The sequence below is a fragment of the Vombatus ursinus genome, unplaced genomic scaffold, assembly GCF_900497805.2.
Source record: "Vombatus ursinus unplaced genomic scaffold, bare-nosed wombat genome assembly UNPS02014847.1, whole genome shotgun sequence".
Taxonomy (NCBI): domain Eukaryota; kingdom Metazoa; phylum Chordata; class Mammalia; order Diprotodontia; family Vombatidae; genus Vombatus; species Vombatus ursinus.
Genome location: NW_020954625.1, coordinates 21314671 through 21339203, shown reverse-complemented (window position 1 = coordinate 21339203; position 24533 = coordinate 21314671). Strand labels below are relative to the sequence as shown.

Here is a 24533-nt window from a genome sequence, read left to right as displayed (position 1 = left end):
AGAGATAAATATAGATGATAAATAGAGATACATAGATAAATGAGAGAGAAATTATAGGAGATATGTAGATAAATAGATAGGTAGGTAGATAGATGAAGATAGAGATACATAGATAAATGAAAAAGATATATGAGAAGATAGAAAGATACATAGATGAAAAGGAGAACTGATAGAGATCAGTAGGTAGATATAGAAGAGTTAGATAAGAGATATATAGCTACATAGTTAGATGAGAAAGAGAATTTATTTGGCACTTACTATATTCAAGGCACTGGGTTCAGTACTGGGGATACAAATAAAAGCATAGTAGGCAGTCCCTGCCCTCAAGGAACTTATATTCTAATGGAAAAGAGATCTGAAAATAGGAGGGGGCATGATAGAGTTGGGCAAGTTCTTGGTGTGCTCTGGAGGCCTAGAACTGAGGACGATCTGGCCGATGGTGGTCCATCAATGTCCAGGGTGGTCTGAGGAATGAAGTCTAACTTTCTGGTGGGGAGAGAGTGAAAGTAATGGCCAGAGTGGAGAGACAGGTGGAGTGACAAAGTAGGTGCTAAATACATGATTGGTGATTGATGGATTGATTGGTACTTAAGAAGGTCCCTGTGGATTGTCTCCATTTCAGCCTACTGTATGATAAATCTCTGTATCGTTGAAAGAGCTCTGCTCCTCAGTTAGCCCTCTCTTCCTTAAGATAGATTTCCCTGATGTTATGACTTTCCAGGAGTTAAGCCTTTACGGGGCAGTCCTCTGAATCAAATCCAGTTTCTCCAATGCTTTCCTAGACTGTGCAGTCCCAACAAGGCATAAATAGCCCAACTCATGCTAAGTAAAGGGAGAGAATTGTCTTTCATTCCACAGGCCACAGCCTAGTCCTTAATCTCAGATCATATCACCCAGGCTGGAAATATCATGGTGGTTTCGAAAAATTCTGCTGTAATCTCTGTAGATTGTTGCTTTTTTTTTTTTTTTTTTTTTTGGCAATTGGAGTTAAGTGACTTGCCCAGGGTCACACAGTAGCCTGTTGCCTTCAGGCAGAGCAAGAAACCATCTCCTGTGGCTGTGGGCATTCTGCAAATCTGCTTCTTCCTAGGATATATAAAGGCCTGATAGGCCATGTGAACAGGGAGGAAAAAATAGCAGCAGACCAAGAAGAGCATCCTGCCAGTAGCTAGGTGCTAACTCTAGTGCTCAAACTGGGGCTTGGGTTTCCTTGTTATGTAACAGAAGGGACTTCCCCGGGAGGAGACACTCCATGGAAGGAAACAACACGTCGGCAGCGCTGGCTGCCAGGAACCCTGGGCCCTGAAACATAATTGCTACAGGGCCACCACTCTGGCCACATGCAGTGAATGGCAGTGATGAATGCCAGAGAGGAAAAGCCCAGCAGATCCTGAGCCCCAGACCTCCAGCCAGGGCCAGACACTACAAGGAGACTCCAAGGATTTTCCGACTCCAAATCAGTTTAATCTTATTTCATTTAGTGCTGAATGAGGGAAATGGATACTTCCACATCCATTTTAATTCTTCATTTTGACCTTAGTCTTCAAAAGAAGTCCAAACTAATCCCAACAGTCTACAGTCAGTGAACTCTTTAGTTTCTTAAAGGTCAAACATAATATCAAGCAGAGCCATGTTTTAGGTTTGGATCTAAGCTCTGACACTATCTTAGTGAATTCAGGGAAATATTCTCAGTTTCCACATTTTTTTTAAATCAGAGGGAATGGGCAAGATTGGGGAGAGGCAGCATGGTAGAATGAAAACAATGTAGGATTTGGATTCAGGAGGACATGATCTGGAATTTTGGCTCTAACAGCAAGTAAGACCTTTGGCAGTCCATTAACATCTACGGCCTCACTGATCAGCATACAGTAAATGTGTAATAAGTGCTTTTTCATACATCAACCTTGCTGATAAGATTTTGACAAACAATGGGCCTGTGTAGAATAGGTACAGGGTTTAGATGTGCCATTTTACTGATATAGGGAATTCTGGGGTGAGGAAACTCCTGCTGAAGCTGATTGGCATCTTGTCTGTAACCAGCAGCCTTAAAGTGCTGCCTGGATCTCTAAGAGGTTATGTGACTTGCCCAAGGTCATATATTGTCAGTATAGGTCAGATGCAGTGTTGGAACTCAGGTCTTCCTGGCTTTGAGGCCTCTCCTTTATATCTAGAAAAAAGGTCGAGACCTCCTCCAACATTTCACTATCAGTACAGGAGGCAGTCGTGGCTGTGACCTTAGATCAAGCTCTGGATGATCTTCCAAGACTTAGCAATCATTTGTCTTTTTCAGGGACCAGCCTACCTAAGTTTGGAGTTCCTCAATGGATAAGCAAAAAGGATTATCTGTCAGCCATACAAATTTAAGATTATCTTCTATGAGGGAAAGAGGCTGCTTGGTCAGTGGAAGAATGCCTTACTTAGTAAATGCTTATTGGCTGACTGATTGATTCAAGAAGCGTCCATACTGATTGAATTATGGATTTAAATAATCTATACAAATAAAGCCAGATATGCCTTCATCTGTCTCGCCTCTGTACACCCTATAGTATCATAGAACCATAGGTTTAGAGTAATAAAGAACCAGAAAGGCAGCCTAGTACGACCACGTGGTTTTATAGATGGTATAACTGAGGCCCAGAGAAGTGAAAAATGATCATTTCTTAGATCCAGAGCAAGAAGGCACATTAAAGCCCATCCAGTCAAATCACCTCAACCAACAGTTGAGGAAACAACCCCCAGGAAAGTGACCTGATTTGCTCATGCTCATACAGGTAGGATGTGGCTGGAATGGCTCAAGAGTAAATGTTCTATACACTGAGCCACACTGAAACTAGAATTCCCTCTCGATATTAGATATTTAATACACTAAATGTATTCTGAACTCGCTACAACTAACTTAGAAAAAAACTTAGTAATTACCCTGTTAGCACACCAAGGTGTGCCTCTGTGTGGACAGCATTACAAGGGTGAGTCTTCTCTCCCCAACTGGACTGTGAGCTACCAGGGAGCAAGTATCACCTCTGAATTTTAGACTGTAAAATGTGAGCTCCTTACAAGTAAACCCTGTTTAATTCTTTCTATTTCTATCCCTGGAACCTAGGATGGTGTCTAGCATAGAGTAGATGCCTAATAAATACTAATGGGCAAGTAGGTGGCTCAGTGGATAGAGCACTGGGGTGAAGTCAGGAAGATTCATCTTCATGAATTCAAATCTGACCTCAGATACTTACTAACTGTGTGATCCTGGGCAAGTCACTTAACCCTGTTTGCCTCAGTTTCTCAAATGTAAAATGAGCTGGAGAAGGAAATGGCAAATCACTCCAGTATCTTTGACAAAACAAACAAACAAAAAATAAATAGGGTCACAAAAAGATGAACACAACTGAAAAATGACTGAACAACAACAAATAAATACTGGATTGCTTTGATTGATTGATTACAGGTCATAAAATTATAGATTTCACAACCTCCAAGTAACTTAGAGGCCTGGGGTAGAGTAACCTGAGGTGCAGAGACATGAAATAACACATAACAGCTCACTTCATTTCCTTTGTGACAAACTTATCTGACTGCTCATAACTCCATCAAAAAAGGGGGAATGCCAAAGAAATAATATACCTCAATTTCAGTGAATTGTTGGGGTCTCATTCTGTTCTTTTGGGAAAGATGGTAATGCAATGATGTGGGACTAATTGAGTAAATGAACCCCTGGATGTTGCATGGATCAATGTCAACTTGGAAGGGATATTTTTAGTAGGGTGCCCCAGGGATTTGTTTTTGGCTTAGTGAATTTCAACATTTATATTAATGATTTGGGTGAAAATATAAATGACTTAGCTATCAAATTCACAAATGACAGAAAGTTGGGAGGGATTGTTAACACATTGGACAAAACCAAAATCAGAAACAGGATCCCAGCAGGACAGAATGATGGCCTGAATACAAGATGAATTTTATTATGGGTAGTGGATTTCATCTCATGATGGTGAGTTGAGATGCTATGGGAGAGCAAGAACTTCCAATTACCCTACTCAAAAACACACAACCAAAAGAGAGAGAGAGAAAGAGAGGAATACAGAGAGAGAGAGAGAGAGAGAGAGAGAGAGAGAGAGAGAGAGAGAGAGAAAGAAGAGAAGAGAGAATAACCAAAAACTTCTAAAGAAATTTGTTTGTGAAACAAGGAAATGCAAAAGTAAACAAAAAATGTAAAAAATAGCGCAAAAAAATAAATGCCAAAATAGTAGATAAATATTATGGAACAAAGGAAATTGAAATGAAACTAAGAGAAAATAATGAAGAAAATAAATGACAACCCTTGGCTGTAGAGATGAAGCTTGAAATTATCAGAAGACATGTCATTATTCATGATGAACACAGTGAAGGAAATAAATGAAAATTTGAAAATAAAAAAAGAAGCAAGACAGTATAATAATGAAACTGAACAACTTGGGAAATATCCATGCAAAACAGAAGTAAAATCATGGATTCACTGTGTAATAGAATTTTTTCTTCTATAAGACAATATGGCAGACTCAACATAAGAAGAACAAAGCAAACTCCAAAAAGAGCCTACGCTGAAAAAAAAAATGCTTAGAAACTACAAAGATGATGGACATAAAAGACAGAGCTCAGAGAGACAATCTAAGGGTTATCAGGTCCCGCCCCAAAAAAAGTGAAGAGTCTGATTGCCATATTTCAGTTAGACTGTAAATATTCCCCAAATTATTTAAATCAAGGGAGAGAAGACCAATCAGTAGGTTCCAAGAGATGTCAATAAGGTTGAGCAATAGATTAAAATCACTCAAAATCATTGTTATTAAACTTCAAAACTACATCAAGGAGGTCACGATCTTTCAAGAAGCCAAGGGGGAGGGGGTAGAGGAAACCTCATATACAGAATGACTGGACAGATGGATGGATAAATAAATACATAAATGAAATCTGAATTTTTCATACAAGTAATGACAGAAAGAGCTGCAATATGACCTATAGAAAATCAAGAGAAGTTAAGGTACCTCAAAATCATCTACCCAGCAAATCTAAGCCAACTTTACGAAGGCTAGATAGATGACAATAAGTCCATAGATTTGTAGCAGAAATAGACTTTGTACATCATCTGGTCCCAAAGGTGTAAAATAATTTGGCAAAAGTCGCACAGTAAATGGCAATCAGGATTTCAACTGTGTCCCCTGCTTCCACAATGATTGCAATTTCCCTTCACCATACTCTCTCTTTAAAGACAACGCAATAGTTTTGGCAATTTGCAGACACATAGCCCAGCCTCTGTAAAGTTTATGAGATTCAAGTTTACCTAAAGTGAAGTATATCACCAAGGTAAACCCAAAGCAATCTTTTTGCTATGAATGACTAATCACCAACTCAATTTAAATTTTATGGAGGAATAGAAAAATAAAAGTAATGTTGTTTTGATCCATGACTATCTCATTGAAAACACCTTGGGGAGGAAAACAAAGCTGCAGAGATATTTGTTGGCTTAATAAACAACCACCTTAATGAAATCACCACAGGAGGACATCAAAGAAATAAAGCACTGATTGGATTAACTCTAATTGCAACCTCATGGGGGAAAAAAGTCAGTGATAGAATTGTCAGGGTTAAAAACCAATGGACACAAATGAACTTCAGGACTGTGAAGTTAAGGAAATGATGAGTGCATATGTGTGTATGCAGATAGATGGGGAGAGGACTGGATCTATTTTCTTTGATGGTGTATAGAGAATTCTCAGCAAGGGAAATCACAAGAAAGAAACTCCTACCAGTGCAGATGTCATCTGTTCTTCAACCTAGAGTCATAGACAGTCCCTGGGGGGCATTGAGAGGTTAAATGACTTACCCAAAGTTACACAGCCAGTGACTGTCAGAGGCAGGACTAGAACTTAGAACTTCCTGAGTCTGCTCTGAGGATGGCTCTGTAACTACTCTCTTATGCTTCTAATTTCTCTCTCTCCCTCCATCTTTGTCTCTCAGACTATGTCTCTTTCTCTCTCTTCATATATCTGTGTATATAATATTTATGTATAATTTATATATTTATCTATAAATATTTATAGTTATATATTTCTATTCAATATAAAACAAATGTATACAATACATATATTATATATACACATATATTTATATACATGCATCTGCATTTGAGATAATAAATTTAAAACACTTAGCACAGTGTCTGGCACATGGTAAACACTATATAAATGCTAGCTATTATTATTATCATTACTACTACTATTATTATTATCATTATTTACAAAAAAAAGAGGCGAAAAGAGAGGAATGATTTTATTATGTTCATCACAAATCATAGGGTCTTACAGATGGAATTGAAATGTTAGTAAGTCTATTCCCTTCATTTTACATAGAAGGAAATTGAGATACAGAGATCAATGACTTGCCAAGGGTCCCCAAGGAAATAAGTGTCTGAGGTTAAATTCAAAACCAAGTAACAGAAAAAGGAGGGACAGAGAAAAGAGTGGGTGATTAAAGAGAGAACAAGTACAAGAAAGTAGAATTCTATCAAAAATCATTCGTATTTTTAAGAGTGGAAATTAGAGGTATTGTGTTTAGTTCTGTGTGTGGGTGGGGGTGTGTGGGGGTGTGGGGGTGTGTGTGTGTACATACATGCTAAAATTGTAAATGTATTAGTACTATTGAAATAGGCTAGTTTAAGCCTAAGTGTAGGAGTTTAGAATTGTGTATTTAAGAAAAATTATCAAAATAAAAGTTGTATGGAATTTTGAATCACAAAGATTCTGCATAGATCCTATTTAATTAAGTTCAAGTTTTCAGGTTTTTCTTCAGAAAGATACTTGTATTCATTTGAGTTTACTCAACACTAGCTCTTATTTCATGATTCAACATACTTCAATGTAATAATCAGCCTAGACAATTTAAAAGAGACACATTGCCTGAAATGTAGATGCTAGGTAAGGAATTTTTGCTTACTTACTAGAAAAAAAACAAATAATATTAGAGTGTATTTAATTTAACTTTAATTTAAAAATCTAACCTTGAATATAGATGGATTGAATTCTCCTAAAAAGTTTTACAGAATAAAAGAAAAATACAACCCAATAATATATAGCCTACGGGAGACATACCTAAAAGAGCTAAAATTTCCCATGCTTAGGTGACTCCAATGAATAATGAGTTTCAGTCATTATTTAAGACAAAGCTAAATTCATGTTAAAGGATATTGAAATAAACTTGGCAACTATATCATTTAACAGTGAAAGTGTTTTCACTGACAGTGAAAGAATATTATTATTAAATATATAGAGCACTTACTGTTATAGCAAGTAAAATTTTAAAGAAGTTAAATAATTTGGAAACAAAATGAGAGGAAGGTATAATGACATACCCAACCTATAAAAAAAAACAAGCAAAATGAATAAATCCAAACAGACTTGATGGAATGTTGGGGGGAAAAACTTGTATTTCATAGGTATATTGGAAAATATAAGGAAAATATAGAATATATTTTTTACTTTAAAAAAGATCATAATCTAGGACACAACAAAAGTGCAAATAGATTCAGAAAAAAACAGAAATGTTAAAGACTATTTTCATATGACATGATATAATAAATATAGATATTTATAAGAAGAATATAAAAAATACAGGGATAACTGTAAACTAAAAAAATAGTTAAATAATGTTTGATTCGAAGAACACATTATAGAAACAATAATTACATGAGATTTGGAGGTAGGGAGATGCATCTATAATTTTATTGGCATAGAGAACTTCAGGTATGGAAATTTCCTCTATGAATACAGATTAACATTTGTTCTGAAATTTGTTGATTTAAAAAGTTGTCTGGGGCATTGGGAGGTTAAGTTATTTGCTTATTATATATCAAAGGAGGGACTTGAAACCAATTCCTTGGACTCTGAGATTAGCTCTCTACCATGTTCCAACTATGCATAAATAGTTGATATTCATATAATGCCTACTATGTTACAAGCACTAGTCTGAATACAAATATTATCTCAAGTGACCCTCACAACAACCCTGGAAGATGGGTGCTATTATACCCATTTAACAATTGAGGAAACTGAGGCAAAAATACAGATTAAGGTAAGTGTCTAAAGCAAGATTTGAACTCAGATCTTCCTAACTCCATGTCCAACAATCTATCCACTGTGCCATGTAAATGATGCTGGAATATAAACACATCTTGGCAAAGTAAAATGAAAATAGTGGGTAGTTATTTTTGCTTTTTTTGGGGTGGAGAGCATAAGCAAATTGACAATAAGTAATTTCAATTCCAACAAATAACAATAAAGAATTCATGAGTTGTAATTACATAATATCCCAGAAGCATATTTATATTTCTGGTTATTAATATTAACAATATAGAAAAAGATAGCATTAAAATAAATGTTCTTTGTATATAAACAGTTTTTAAAACACAGAGAAACAAAAAAATCTGCCTAGCTCTTTCTATAAGATATATATGGTTCTGATCTACAAACTAGATAAAGATAAGGCAAAGACAGAGAATTATAAGTCAACATCACTCATTAATATTGATGTAGAAGTATTACATAAATATTGGAAAACAAGCACAACAACATATTTTAAATTATTTATGATGAGCAAGTGGCATTTATATCAAAATGCAAGGGTGAGTTCAGAGTTAGGGAAATTATTAGGATAATAAATCATGTCTTTTTTTTGTTTGTTTTTTGCTAGGCAGTTGGGTTAAATGACTTGTCTAGGGTCACGCAGCTAGTAAGTGTCAAATATCTGAGGTCGGATTTGAACTCAGATCCTCCTAACTCTAGGACTGGTATTCCATCCACTGCACCACCTAGATGCCTCTTGTATCAATATTTTTAAAACAATAATTATGTCACTAAGTACAGAAACTCTGTGATACAATATATCATTCATTTGTTTCATTAAAAAGCTTAAGAATTCAAGGATTTCTCTTCCACATGATAAAAAGTATTGATTCAAATCTAACAGGATTATTTGTAATAGAGAAACATTAGAGGAACAATGATAAAGCAGAGGTGTCCACTCTCACTACAAATATTATAGAGTTCTAGAAATTCTAGCTATTGCAGTAATATAAATAAGAAAGAAATTAGAGAAATAGGCATTGACAAAGAAAAGGTTAAATGTATATGGACAGAAGAGCTTAGATTTAAGATCATAGAATGGTTAACTATAAAGAGAACACCTAACATCTAACATCTAACTATATAGAGAACATCTAAGCCAGCCATGTCATTTCAAAGGTGAGGAAGCAGGGAGTGATGTGCCCATAAGTCTCACTGGCAGTATGTAGCTGAGTCAGTATTCAAACCCAGGACTTTTGACTCCATTTCCAGAGCTCTTCCACCACATCAAGCTGGCTTAATGCTAGCTTGGATCAAAGGTATCATGAAAGATTTTGTGTAGGATAGTCACATAATGAAAGCGTATAAACTTAGATCAAGTTTTGGACTTCCGTCGTACACTCCCTGCTCCCCACCCCCATTCACTGGTCCACTTGTCAGGCTTCATTCAAGTAAAAAGGTACAAATGAGTTCCTGGCAACTTTCCCTTTCTTGTGACTATGGATGTATTTTAGTTTTGTTTGGAGAATATTTCTTCGAACTCACCTGATCAACTCAAGAAAGTCAGCAGTTTGGGGCAGCTAGGTGGTGCAGTGGGCAACACTATAGATCATGTCAGGCTTTTCAATATATTAGTTAGTTCGGGTGAACTGGTTTTTCCTGTCTTTTTTTTTGTTTTCTGTTATATAAAGAATGGCTATCTTTGAGGGAAGGAGGAAGGAACACACTAAGAAATATAAGTGATGTAAAAATAAAAAATATAACATGCATTTTGAAAAATAAGCTGAGACTTCAAAACACTCAATGTGCTATATAATGTCCTTCTCTTCTTTTCGGATGGTCAGAGATGTGAGCTGTAAAGCTTTTCCTCGCTTCCCTTCCCATTTACTCACCATGGGGTGCTTGGTTAATCCTGTGGTTTATATTTTAGTTTTAAACCCTATCTCAACAAAGAAATTCCTGCCAATGTTACTTGTGATGCAGTTGTGGAAAACTGAATAGTGTAGATAGTTCTTGCCTACATAAATGAGTGGAGGAACAAAGCCTCCACACCTCCTCTTATGAGCCAAGTTACTCCTGGAATGCTGGAGAAAGTTTGCATGTCACTTCTCCATACAGATCTGTGGAAAGTGTAAGATTCTAGTTCCACAACTGATTGTCTATATCCTTGGCCAAGTCACCTGACCTTTCTGGGCCTCAGTTTTCCCCTTTATAAAAGACAAAGTTGGACCCAATGATCCCTGAATGGGTGATCCTTCCCTCCTGATATGATATCTCTAATTAATCAATCAACCAATTAACTTTTATTAATCACCTACTACGTGTCAGGCACTTTGCTAAGTGTTGGGGGATACAAAAAAAGACAAAACACTCTCTGCCTTAAAGAGCTTACAATTTAATGGATTGATAAGGAAACTGAGACTTGGGGACAGTGAGAAGACTACTCATAGTCACATGGCTGGTCAATGTCAGAGCCAGGAGTTGATCAGGTCTTCTGTCCCCAAGTCCAGCATTCTACCATCTATCAACCCGCACCAGGGGAGGAACACCATAGCAGGTTGACATGTGAAAGACATGTTTTAACTCTCTTTGTTGACTTAAATTTTGTTTCCATGAACTGGTTGTGACAAGGGGTCAGTTACATGGTAATCTTATCTTCTTTGAAATGTCGACTATCACCATGTAGGAGACTCTGAAATCTATAGCCAGGAGTGGCAGAGCTTTTATAAACAAACATCGGTGACTCGTACCCTTCACATGAATTAGTGGGATAAAAGAAGGTCTCTCTAAGAGATCGAGTCAGCGAAAGGGACCTGTTCCTGAGAGAAAGAGCAGGCATATGCGTTGGTGGCTTTTTTCAGGAACTTAGTGTCCATAACAGCCCCTCAGACAAAAACACATTCACCCTTGACACGTTGAATACAAATGTGCTCAGCTGGCTATCCTGGACTTTTAATTTCCTGTATGTATGCCAGGCTTGGAATCCTAATCATTAAATTCCTGTTCAATATAAGCCTTTCCCACTTTGTTCCTCATCACAAACTTTTGGTGAACTTTCCCCATACTGTTTATAAGGCTGTTAACTTCCAGTGTATGGAGGTCTATAAATAGTGAGGATGACTGTACGTGGGCCACATAAACATCTTTCCTAATAAAACCATGTGCTTTAGAAAACACACACACACACACACAGACACACACACACACAGACACACACAGACACACATGCACGCACACTCTTTGGCCCTTCCTCTCAATGCTGCAGGTCAGCCACTAGGATTAATCCAAGTCTCCTCATATTCCCCAATTCTGTAGAACTATTAAAGTCCTGGGACAGTGACAGCTGTTGCTATTTTTGTTTAAATGCTTTGAATGTTTTAAAGAGGAAGGGTGGTATGGAGGATAGAGTGCTAAGCTTATAAGTCCAGAGGACTTTGGTTCCAATATCACCTCAGATACTTATTAGCTCTGTGACTCTGGACAAGTGGCTGAACCTCTCTGAACCTCATCTTTAAGTGAGGGAATTGGATTTGATGATATCTAAGATTCCTTCCAATTCTAAAAGCATGACCCAATGAGGCAGGAATACATAGAACAGGAGAGATTGATGGCAGAATTCCTTTCTGATGATGATGATGGTCAGACCAAAACAATGGCCACCATGTAGAATACAATTTTGGATCTGGAAGACAACTTAGAGATTGCCTCGGGCGAAGGGAGATTCCTAAAATATGTTTGATGTGTCATGGATCCCTTGGGCAATCTGGTAAAACCTATGGACCCCTTCTTTGAATAATGTTTACAAATGTATGAAAAATACATAGAGGTTTCCAAAGAAAAGCAAAGGTTAGTGACAATTCAGATATATACATATATATATATATATATATATTTTTTTTTTTTCCCCATCCAAGTTCACAGATCCCTGAAATTTATCTGCAGATCCCTTGGGGATCTGTGAACACCAGGGTAAGACCCCTGATCTAGTCCCAGAGCTGGGTCTCCATTGAGGTAAACGGGGTTTTGCCCAGGGAACCATCAGTGGGGGAGGAGGGGCACACCACTGTCCCTTAACCTCACCTCACAGTCCTCTACTGACCTGTCACCACCCCTCATCCTCCCCCAACCTGCCAAACAAATTAGACTTTACTCTTGGCCACCACACACACACCTCTAACTGTTTTAGCCTCAAGTGAAATGAGTCCTCTGTACAGTTCCCTCCAGGCCCAGAGCAGCTAGGTGATTTGCTAAGGATCACATCACCAATTAGTAAGAGAAGTAGGCCTGTATGCTTTCTGGCTCCAACCACAGGGCTCTCCCGTCTGCCCATAAAGACAAAAGAGGAAGGATTCAGCAAAGCCTGTGGTCAGGTCCAATGTTTCTCATCGTGGTTATAATCTCCTTAAGGGCAGGCAGTACTTCATACAATCAGAACCAGAGTCCTGGAGTTGGAAGATCCTTAGGGCAACTAGTTGAAGGAGGAACCCCTCTGCAGTACATTCAGAAGGTGGATGTCCAGCCTTTGCTCGAAAGTGTCTCCAAAGTGTCTCATGAGGGGAGAGCCGGGAGCTCCTGCCACTTTGAGAGAAAGGCTGAAAGCCGGGACTATTTGGAATTCTTTTTTGCATGGGAGGGGTTACATTTCTTGATACATTCCCAGTGCTTAACCCTGTCCCTGGCACATAAGAGGTACTTCATACATGTTTGTTGACTTGACTTTCAACACTCTGCTCCTCATATGCTGGACGTTCTTCACCTTCTCAATGTCCTTCCTAAAATATGCCCCTTAGAACGAAACACGGTACCCCAAAGGTGATCTCATAAGAACAAAGAACAAGGCCGTCATTGTTTTCCCATATGTGACATTGTATCTTTGTATCCCTTTTCCTCAGCAAAATATCATGCACACAGTAAGTGCTAAATAAATGTTTGTTAAATGAATGGGCCATAGGAGAGACAATGGATTCCATTCTGATTCAATTCAACAAGCGTTGATAAGCACCTACTGGGTGTGAAACCTTGTGCTAGCCGTTTCAATCCAGATTATTCTTTGAGGTAAACACTGATTCTATGATTCTGTAGCCCTTTCATGAAGAGAACTGAAGGAAAACCGATCAACAAAGACTAATCTCCTCCCACTCACGGACCTCCAATTTTAGCCTCTGTCCATGTTGACCTTGGACTGATTCCGGTCCTTCTTCCCCTTAAGGAAAGCAGAATGAGCCGGCAAGAGAACAACCCCTTTTTTGGTACTGCCCACACACAAAGACATGCTGAAGACACATATCTAAATACAATTAACAGGTGTTCCTCCAAAGTTCTTTCAGCCATTCCTGATACCATTTCTAATTCTACTTAGGAAGGCAGTATTTGGACACCTGCTAGCCCTGTTTGAACAAATGGCCTGTCAACATCTCTATCTCAGACTCCATTATGCCCCTATAAAAATTAATCCCAAATACCAAAATGGAATTTCAACGTGAAGCAAACCATTACATGAAATGAGGTTGCAGATTCCTATTTTAGATAGATGTTAGAACATAAATTCTGTTTTTACTAAAGTGGATTTTAATGGAAATAATACAAATAAATGATCAAACATAGATATCTATGTTTCATTAACACATCAGAGTTCCATTATTCCATCAGTTTGGGAAATCCATCTATTGATTCTGATCTCAACCCATCTCTAAATTAGTCTGGGAAAGTTGCCTGAGGCCCAGGGAGGTTAGGTAATTTACCTATGGCCTCGTAGCTAGTGAGGGTCAGCGGTGAAATCTAAGCCTTAGTCTTTAAGACTTCAAGTCAGACCTGCTTCTCATGCTGAGATTCCTCTTTTTCACAAAATCAATATGAATAACTTTTTAGGCCCTCTCTGTTTCTGTTGCCCTTGATCTGAATTTCATGACTGATAGAAATTCTGTGGAGTGAGATAAGCTGCCCTAGGGTCATGTCTACAATATGTATGAGGTCACATAATCTTATGATTGCCACTCCACTCACTACTATAGCTCACCAAGTCTTCCAGAAGTAGCCCACCATATCTCTATTCTCTACTGATTTTCCTCTGGTACTTCGAAACTTATTCCCCTCTGTGTGACCTTGGGTAGGTCACTTACCCTTTCTGGGATTCACCTCATCTGTGAAATGAAAGGGTAGCCTCAGGGTGGCCCCTGAGGTCCCCCTTCCAAATCCAGATCTAGCCCAGTGATCTCATGTACTTGAAAATAGAGAAGGCACCATGGTCATCCTCAGTCCAATTACGGATCATTTGGGATGACAAACATCTTAACACTTGGAGAAGGGGGACACAAGGTGAGCGTCACTGTGTTTGTGAGATGGGGAGGTCACGATGGAAGGAGCAATGGGCTAAGTTCATTCCTCTGTGGTTCTGGCTCCCTGGTCCTCTGTCACTTGCTGCCTTGAGTACCAGAGCCATAGACTGTCAAACTCCAGGAGGGAACACTACTGGGTTTTTTTTTCCAATAAGAGAAAGAAAAAACAATGTAAAATATAGTGATTTGGCTTTTTTCCTACTTCACCAAATTTTGCCATGCATCATTGTAAAATGATCCCACCAGATACCAAGGAGCATCACTGGGAAGTGTTGGCCAGCTTGCCATAGAAAGGAGGAAGGCAAGGCACCTCTGAACAGAGAGAGAGAGGGGCAGCTAGGTGGCGCAGTGGATAGAGCACCAGCCCTGAAGTCAGGAGGACCTGAGTTCAAATCTAGCCTCAGACCAAACACTTGACACTTACTAGCTGTGTGACCCTGGGCAAGTCATTTAACCCCAATTGCCTAAAAGTAAAAAAAAAAAAAAACAGAGAGAGAGAGAAATTCTCACTGGATTTCCATTTGTATCCTTTGGGGGATTCCTTTGGTACATGCTAATGAGATTAGGGACGCAACACAGTGTTGGGGAGAGACTGGAATCACAAAACTGGAAACATCTCAGATGCCAGTCAGCCCACCTTATTTCTGAGAAGGAAGTGCCACCTCCAAGCCACCCACAGAGGGTTCATGCAGCCTTCTCTCAAAGACTCTCATGGAGTGGAAGCCCACGGTTTTCCAAGGCCACCTGCTCTGCTTTGGGACAGACAGCAAGCCTGAACTTGACTCTGTCTTTTGTTCATTTAACTTCCTTTTGCCCTTTTGGACCAAGCAGAAAAAGTCTGATCAGTCCTATGAATCACAGCCCTTCACATATTCAAAGATGCCAGCGTGATCAGCTTCCTGGAGTTTGAGGCCCGATTCTGCCACTCATTTGTGATCTATGTCACATCCCTCTTTGGACCTCAGGGTCTCCATCTGCTACAGGAAGGGGTTGGACTACGATCTCAGAGATCCCTTTGAGATCTCACTTTCTATGATTCTGGTAATTCAATTAGCTGACTGATGGAGTTAATAGAAGATCTTGAACATCTTAAAGCACTATAGAAATGCCAATTATTGTTATTACTACTGTGACTACTACCACTACTACTACTATCATTACTACTAATGCTATCACTATTACGATACTATTACTAGTAATAGTACTACTACTATTACTACCACTACTATTACATTACTACCACTACCACTACCACTATTACCACTACTGCTACTACTACTACTGCTACTACTACCATGATACTACTAGTAGTAGTGCTACTACTACTATTACATTACTAACACCACCACTATCACTACTACCACTACCACTACTACTACTACTACTACTACTACTACTACTACTACTACTACTACTTCTACTCCCTTCGTTAATCAATCACCTTAAAAGGCTTTACTCATATTCAAACTCTGCAAGTGGAGTCTAACTGGGGGGCTTGCGTGAAGTAGATTTATTGCGGATAAAAGGATGTTGAGGACGTTTCACAATTATCCTTGTTTGAGCCAGCAGGTCACAGGGACCTTGAGGTGCTATGACTTGCGTCGTTGTGTAGCTGTGGGTTTTTTGGACTGATGCCTGATCCTCCACTCTGGGTTTAAGTTGAGGAAGCCCACTTCCCCAGCTGATAAGCAGAGGACTTCTAGTACAAGTCATTTTTTTAAAATCATGCCAGCATTGCTGACAAGATGATTTTTGGCTAACTTGTGTGGACCATGGCCTACCTGGACAGCAGGGGCACACAAGTCCTTCTGCCCTCTGGCCTTGTAAGGCCGTGTGTGAAGCACTGAATTCAGTCCTGGGGGCCACATTTCAGGAAGGAGTTTGATAAGCTGGAGCGCATGTGGGGGAAGATGACAGAATGGATGGGCCTCAAGTCTGCATCGCAGGAAGGTAGATTGAAGTTGGAAAAGACTTTGGCTGGGGCCGGGATAGATCAGGATGGTCCATAAGAGCTTTCTTCACTCATTTGAATGATTGAACCCTGGAAGAGGGATTAGACTTATTTTGTTTGAGCCCGGAGGAGAAGCACAAGGTGAAAGGGCCCAATTTAGACTTGATTAAAGTTTTTCTTTAATCTGTTTAATCTTCAAACTATTCTTCCTAACAGTTAAAGCTGTTCCAGAGTGGAGCAGACCGCCTCAGGAGGTGGTGGCCTTCCTATAGCTCCAGTGCTTAGAACGGTGCCAGGCACAGAGCACTTCAGAACTGTGTGTTGACCGAGTGTTCACTGGGGGTCTTTGAACAGTGGTCGGATGATGGATTTATTGGATATGTTGTTGAGGACCTTTTTGTACAAGCTGTAGGCCGTGTGAGGTCTCTACTAGCTCAGAGATCCTCACCCAAGAGCGTGGCTTGACTGGCTCTCTGCTCTGAAACTTGTGTGCCGGGCTTGGAGCCATCCTCCCAGAGATCCATCTTGACCCCTTCCACATCTTTTTTTGCATTCCTTTATGTTTTCATTATAAATGCTCCTATGTGCCTGGTTTCAAAGAACTGTCCTCTTCCTAACATTTTGACCTGTTGTTTTCAAGAGTGGGCTAGCCAGAGATCAGAGAAGCTTTCAGCTGGGAAACGCATTTTGAAACTTCATCTTAATCAGGAAGCGTTCTTCCCTCCCTCCTGCCAGGCAGGCAGGTTTATGAAGGCTGCCAAGGAACTGAGATCCATTAAGCTGAAGGGCCCTAGGGTTCCATCTAAGCAACAGATCCTATTAACGTACTTCCATTCTGAACCCGGGCTGCCCCCATGTTCCTGGAAATGGCCCTTAGGAACATTGGAACCATCCCTGAAGTGGAAGCAAGAAATAAAATGTGACAACCAAGGCAGGGAGATGGATTTCATTAGTTAATCAGAAAGTTTCAAAATATTTTCTTGAGGCTGCCTGAGGTTGGTACTCGATTGCACTCAGAAAGACCTGGTGTCCATCTTGAACACAGCCAGAGTCTGGCTGTGCTCAGTCCTAGTCAAGCTCCATCCTTGTCACTATAGTTAAAAAGGGACATGAACAAACTGGGAAGCAAACGAGTGCTCATCCTTCTCCAGAAGACAGAGCTGGTGCCCTTGGATGCTCTGCTGAAAGAGTTGGCGGTTTAGAATGGAAAAGGCAAGACTTTGAGAGAAGATGATTGTTGTTGGTGAGCATGTGAAGGGCTGACATTGGGCGAAGTGGCCAGATGGCTCTGTTTGACTTCCAGAGGGCAGGAACAGAAACATTGGGTAGAAGGTACAGAGACTCAATTTCACAGAAAGGAAATGAAGACGAGGTAAACAAATAAAGAGTCTTGAAAAGAAAGGCAGTGTAGCATCGTAGAAAGACTGCTGGAGCTGGGTTCAGTGCCTCCCGGTGCTTCTCCAGCTAGATGACCCTCTCTGAGGCCCAGTTTTCTCATCTATAAAATGGGGAGAGTTATGCTCACATGATGGAGCTCGCAAATCTGTAGTGATAAAAGTACTTGGCCAAAGTTAAAATCCTGTATAAATGTGAGTTATTGTCATGAGAAAAGGAATGCATGTTAGACATAAATGCTTTGGGCAGCTATTCCACAGGAGAAGAAATGACATCAGCTCATGAGCCATCTCCAGTGGAAAACCTTTGCTGGTACCCTTGGTAGATTAGATGCTTTTCCTCCTCCTCAAATGATCACATGTGAGTGTGTTTTCCTGAAGACTTGGTATCCCTTCAGCAGACTGGAAACACAATGAAGGCAGGGTCTGGTTTTCAATTTTTCTTTGTAGCTCCAACTTCTTGCCAAGAGTTTTGCAGATGGTGAGTGTTTAATAAATGTTTGCTACATTGGATTGGATTGAGCTTGGATATGCCCACATCTCTAGACACAATTTTAGACATGAATTGAGATCAGATCTGCTGATTTGAACAACTGCATGTCTTATTTTCATAGTCACAGAGGAATGTATCATTTTTATTCCACTTTTTTTTTTCAACCATCACATGAAATACATTGAAATGACAGCCTGGCATCATGTCCAGAAGACCAGAAGTAGAATCAGAAAAACCTAGGTTCTAATCTCATTTTTCGATATTTATGATTTGAGTGACTCTGACTAAGTTTCCTCATCTGTAAATATCGTATCAAGGGATCATGTATTTAGAGCTGGAAGGAATCTTAGGGGCTATTCAGTCAAACATCTTGATTTTGCAGATGAGGAAATTGAGACTAAGAGAGGTTAGTGACTTGTTCAGAGGCACCCAGCTAATAAATGTCTGAGTGAGATTTGAACCCAGGTTTTCCAAACTCCCCATCCAGTGCTTCCATAACACCTACCTTGTAAAGTTATTGTGAGGATGAAATGAGAAAATGTTTGTACAAAGTTTTAAAAACCTCAAAATACTATAGAAATATGAGCTTTAACATTGTTATAGTGAATGAATTATTAGAAGCTGTACATCAAACATCAACAAAAATAATAAATTTTCTTAATCACTTTACATTTTATTTCACAGTTTTTCAGTCCCTCCCTCAATGTCATCAGATTCTTTGACCATTTCTTTTTCATTCACTTTCCCTCTAATGATTCTAGTGTTTCCTTCGTCTGTCTACTAGTTCCACTTTTTTCCTTTCGTATTATATCATGAAGAGGATAGCTCTTTGGCTATCCTCCTACTCATTAGTCTTAATTATAGAATGGTATTCCTTTGCATTAGGATACCATGATTTGATGTCATTGGTGGTAGTGGTTATAAGGATAAGAACCAACGAGTTCAGTCCCTCTCTGAGTTGATATGACTCTGATTACTTTAAATTTAGCAAAGATATGAGAAAGAGGCTTAACTCTGATCTGTAAGACAGTCTATTGCATGCCATCTTTTTTTTTAATTATTATTTTGGGTGAGAGTGATAGATGGTTGGCTTCCTTGGGCTCCCATAAAATGGGAACTATGTTAGATGGTAGAATAATCACCCAGAAACTTTGTATCACTCATTAATGGATGATCTTTCTTTATTCTAGGTCCAGTTGAAAAGTGAGGAATCAAAAACATTTGCTATGAAAATTCTCAAGAAGCGCCACATCGTAGACACAAGACAACAGGAACACATCCGCTCTGAGAAGCAGATAATGCAGGGGGCTCATTCAGATTTCATTGTGAGGTAGGGCTTGACATGGCAGATTTCAAACCTATAGGAGGAGTGGTGAGGTGGGATAAAAAGCATAATTGGGCACAAATTCCTTCTGTTTTACTTAAAAAAAAAATTTGCCCACGTCAGTGTCTTGTTGAAAACCCCAGTTAGAAATTTTCTATGTGTATAGAACAGTTAGGTTAATTCTAATATTAAGGTGTTTTTGATTTTTTAATCCATGAAATCCTAATTTTGTATAAGCTTTATTGGTATCAGAAGGAAACAACACACACACACACACACACACACACACACACAATTAAAAAAAAAAAAAACAACCTTTCCCAAACAAGGGAAAAGTTTTCAGCATAGATAGGGTATGAATTCAATGAGTTTCCTTAGCTCATACCATACCTTCCTTCCAAATCTCTTTCTGCTCCATTCAGTTTCTCTCCTAAAAAGGAAAAAAGAATCTTATTCCTTTTATGAAACTCATTAAAGTCCTTTCCTGAGTTTTCATTGCAGTATAAAGATGACTTGATGAGCATTTCAAAGGCAAGCTCGAATCAGAACTGTAACTAGGGTGAGGTGACTGGGACTTTGTCCCTGGGTAATAAAATTTAGGGTCATGCTAACAGCACTTTCAAACTTTTAGAAAAAGGAGAAATAATGGCACTCAGTAACTAGTAAGCAACTTAATATATAATTAAAATATTATAGATAACCAGATGATGATTTCCTCAACCAGACTGTTGGCTATACCCCAAAGAAGCTCTTCCCTATTCCAAACCCACCTTTATTCCTCCCCATGATTTCCCCAGAATCCCGTTGTGGCATTATAGAGCCTTCGCCACCACCCTTCAAAAATTAATGTGGGGCACCATTTGGTGCCATTTGCCCAAGTTCAGAAAATGCTGCTCATAGCTCTGGGTCTCGAATGTCAAACCAAACTAGAAGGACCAAGAGTGTAGGACCAGCAACAGACCATGTGTCCTTTGTCTGAGAAGCAGATGAGCTAAATTTGGAATGGCTTCTCTATAAGTTGGCCACGAAGTGACATTTTTTTTAGCCACAGCAGACCATTGACTTCATTTTCGAAGAGTTATGATCTGTATTGGTGGAGGGAATAGGCACATGCATGAACTCATGGACACTTGAAGTATTACAGAGTCATCGGTTTGTGGAATGAGAATTTTTTTTTGGGGGGGGGGGCTAGGCAATGGGGTTAAATGATTTGCCCAGGGTCACACAGCTAGTAAGTGTCAAGTGTCTGAAGCCGAATTTGAACTCAGGTCCTCCTGACTCCAGGGTTGGTGCTCTATCCACTGTGCCACCTAGCTGCCCCTGGAATTAAGACTCTTAACCCAATATGGTACTGCCAAAGTTGCCCAGCCATGTTCCCCATAAAGAAAAAAGTGTTAATTATTAAAATACTCAGTTTTTCCTAAGAGTTTTTAAGAACTTTATTGCAAAACTTTATAAAAGCTCCTGTATGATGTCAGAGAACCAAAGGTGAGGCCTAAGTTATTCTGCCCCCTTCAAACTGCTGCCTCTGCAGACGGACCAGGCCCTGTCCTCACACAAATGGGACAGGATTGGTATACATAGAATGCATTATATGAGGCAATTCTGCCTTCAAGGATTGTCACCTGGAAGTGGAAGGAGCCTTATTCTGCTCGGGCACAAGAGACAGAAGGACATTTCTAGAGGGAAAGAGATCATGAGATGATTAGAGATTCTGCTATAGATATGTATGATGCAGATAGATGTAAGGCACAGATAGTAGAAATAGTATGACTTCAGAAATAGAAAACATGCCATAGGGCAACAGAGGGGCAGGAAGACCTGAGTTCAAATCCTGCCTGAGAAATTTACCAACTGTGGGACTTGAGGCAAATCACTCACTCTTTCTTGGCCTCAATTTCCTCATCTGTAAAATGGGGATAATAATAGTATTTACCTCACAGACTTGTTGTGAGGATCAAATGAGATAGTACTTATCAAGTCTTTGGAAATCCTTATAATGCACATTAGAAAAATGATCTAGTATTATTGTTATTATTAATTTAGTTATTAATTTATTAGTTTATTTATTTGTTAGTTTAGTTATCATTAGCATATTATTAGTTATTTATTAGTTTAGTTATTGTTAGTTTATTATTTGGTTCATTACACATATAAAGATACATAAATATAGCTAACTATATAGTACAAACATATATTTAGTACATGTATATATTTTATAAGTATATAGTATATAAATATACACATACTATCTACTATATATATACTATATATAGGATATACATATATACTATATACTGTACTGTAAGTATATATACTATATATGAATATACACATACTATATACTATATATTATATATACTATATACTATACTGCAAGTATATATACTATATATAAATATATACATACTGTATACTATGTAAATATATATGTATATATATAAATACTATATACTGTACTGTAAGTATATATACCATATAAATATACACATACTGTATACTATATATTATATATACTATATACTGTACTGCAAGTATATATACTATATATAAATATATACATACTATATACTATATAAATACATATGGTATGTATATAAATACTATATACTGTACTGTAAGTATATATACTATATAAATATACACATAGTATATACTATATATAAATAAATACTATATGTAAATATATATACTATATATAAGATGGCACTATATACTGTACTGTAAGTATATATACTGTATATAAATATGCACATACTATACGCTATATGTATAGCATATAGTAAATATATACTATATATAAGATAAATATACTATATTGTAAGTATATATACTATATATAAATATACACATACTATATTATAAATATAACTATGCATACACACACACACACACACACACACACACACAGCAATCTAAGTGGAACAGCAGAATGGTTTGCTCGGTCCTATGCTTTGGAGAAAGGGTCCAAGTTGTAGCAGAGTAAACCCAAGTACTTCTGTCTGGATCAGAATCATTGTTCTTATTCAAGGACATGCTTGGTACCACTGCCTTTTCCCCACCCTAATTTTCAAGAATTCCACATCAAAGAAAAAGATGTAACCCAAACACTTAAGAATTACTACCAAATTATTTTAGAAGAAAACCTTTAGGATAACACTGTGTTTTTTTGTTTGTGATTCACAGACTATATCGAACCTTCAAAGACAGCAAATATTTGTACATGTTAATGGAAGCCTGCCTAGGTGGAGAGCTTTGGACGATTCTCAGGGACAGGTAGGGAATTTAGTCCAAAAGAAAATAACATTTGTAATGTTCCTCCATGAGTGTGTTGCTGTTTTGCATTATAAAATTTCACATATCAGGTAGAAGCAAGAATGAAATCCAAGGAGACATTTTGCCATAGACCCTCTCTTGTTGGACTGCAGACATGGGCTTCAATGTAGCTCAAACATGGGTTCGGGGCTTTTCTATGAGCTTGCTGCGTCTCTGGAGAATTCAGCATTCTGGGAGCAAAAGCTTCTCTCATTGCACTGTGGGGGAATGAGAGCTGACATTTCCACTGTGCTTCAGAGTTTGCAAAGCACTTTACTGATGCAGTTATCTCAGCAGCTCTCACCAGCCCTAGGGGGTAAGTCACATACCTATTTCACTCACATTTTGTACACAAGCAAGCCAAAGCTAAAGGTGGTGCAATAACCTGCCCGCTGTCCCACAAGGGCCAAGTGTCAGAGGGAGATTTGAACCCAGACCTTCTTGGGGTGCTTGGCATCCCTGTCTCCTCCAGGCCACCTCACCCCTCTAAATGACCACCTTTGTTCTCCATTCTCCATTACACACTGGTTGTAGCTGATATTTGTGGCCCTAGAAACTTTGCTAAGAAAGCCTTCTACATAGTTGTCAACCTTCGACCAAAGCATTCACAGAAACTGTCCTTGATGAGCTCAGAAAAATCAAAACCACGTAACTGTTGTTGTTTGTCCTTCATTCTCAAAGAGGACCAATGACATCAGGAGGGGGATGTCTTGACTTGCAAGTGAACTGGATTTGAGAGAGGTAGGGCTGTGCAAAGTCATCAGTCTTGCTCTCTCCTCCAGAGTCATCAAGTCCAGAGGCAGAATACGTCAGGACAATTGGCAAGAACCACTTACTAGACAGCATCTGAGGACTGGCTTCGGCTCCATTTGAGCTTTCCTATCTCAATGGTCTAGGACAGAGCTAGATGTAAAGTAAAGGTTAACTCAGAGTTTTTGCCTCAGCCTGTCCTAATTGAAAGTTTTTGCTTCCTTTTTACCCCCACCACCACCACTGCCATGGCTTTCTCTACTTGGCCATTTGTGTTGGCAAATTCTTTTCACTTTGCCTTAAACTTTTCCTAGAAAACACTTGGCCAGCAAGTTTCATCTCCACTGTTAGTGGTTTTTCTGCAGTCTATTTTATTAATGGTTTTTGTTTTTATGTAATAATCATTTCTACATTTCTCCCACGTGCTCACCCCTGCCTTGTCCAAAAGAAGAAGTTAAGCAAAAACAACTGATACAGTGACTACAAGTAGCAGCCACTGCAACATTCTAAATCAGAGGTCTTCTAGAGTCTGCTCAAATGGGTGAAGGGAGAGCCACTTTTAAACTGACAGTGTGAGAGTTGACATCTTGGAAATAGGCAGCCACCACAAAACAGAGCTTAAGTTACTGTTTTGTGGGTGGTCTAGACTTAGGAAAGTGACAGAGAAAACGTTGACAAGACAAATTAAACTGAAGAGTTTATTGTGCGTACACCTTCCCACCTTCCCAGCCCCCACCAGAGAGCCAGTTGTTAAATATTTACTGGCACACTCCTGAACTACATGATCTCTGAAGTCACTTTAAAACTTTAAGTCCTGCGATCCTGAGCAGGTGTCCTCCACTCACTGCCCACCCAAATTCTTCTCCTTAGGTTCCTTTCACATT

The 24533-nt window shown here is 38.9% G+C and overlaps 1 protein-coding gene across 1 annotated transcript in view; it reads left to right on the top strand.

Moving 5' to 3' along the window:
* The window catches only part of PRKG1 (protein kinase cGMP-dependent 1), a 1334778-nt gene that overhangs the window by 1291185 nt on the left and 19060 nt on the right, over positions 1–24533 (top strand). The window contains exons 11-12 of the mRNA XM_027840670.1: positions 19451–19590; positions 22771–22860. Of these exons, the coding sequence (XP_027696471.1) occupies positions 19451–19590; positions 22771–22860 (230 nt within the window). The remainder of the gene's footprint in view (positions 1–19450; positions 19591–22770; positions 22861–24533) is intronic.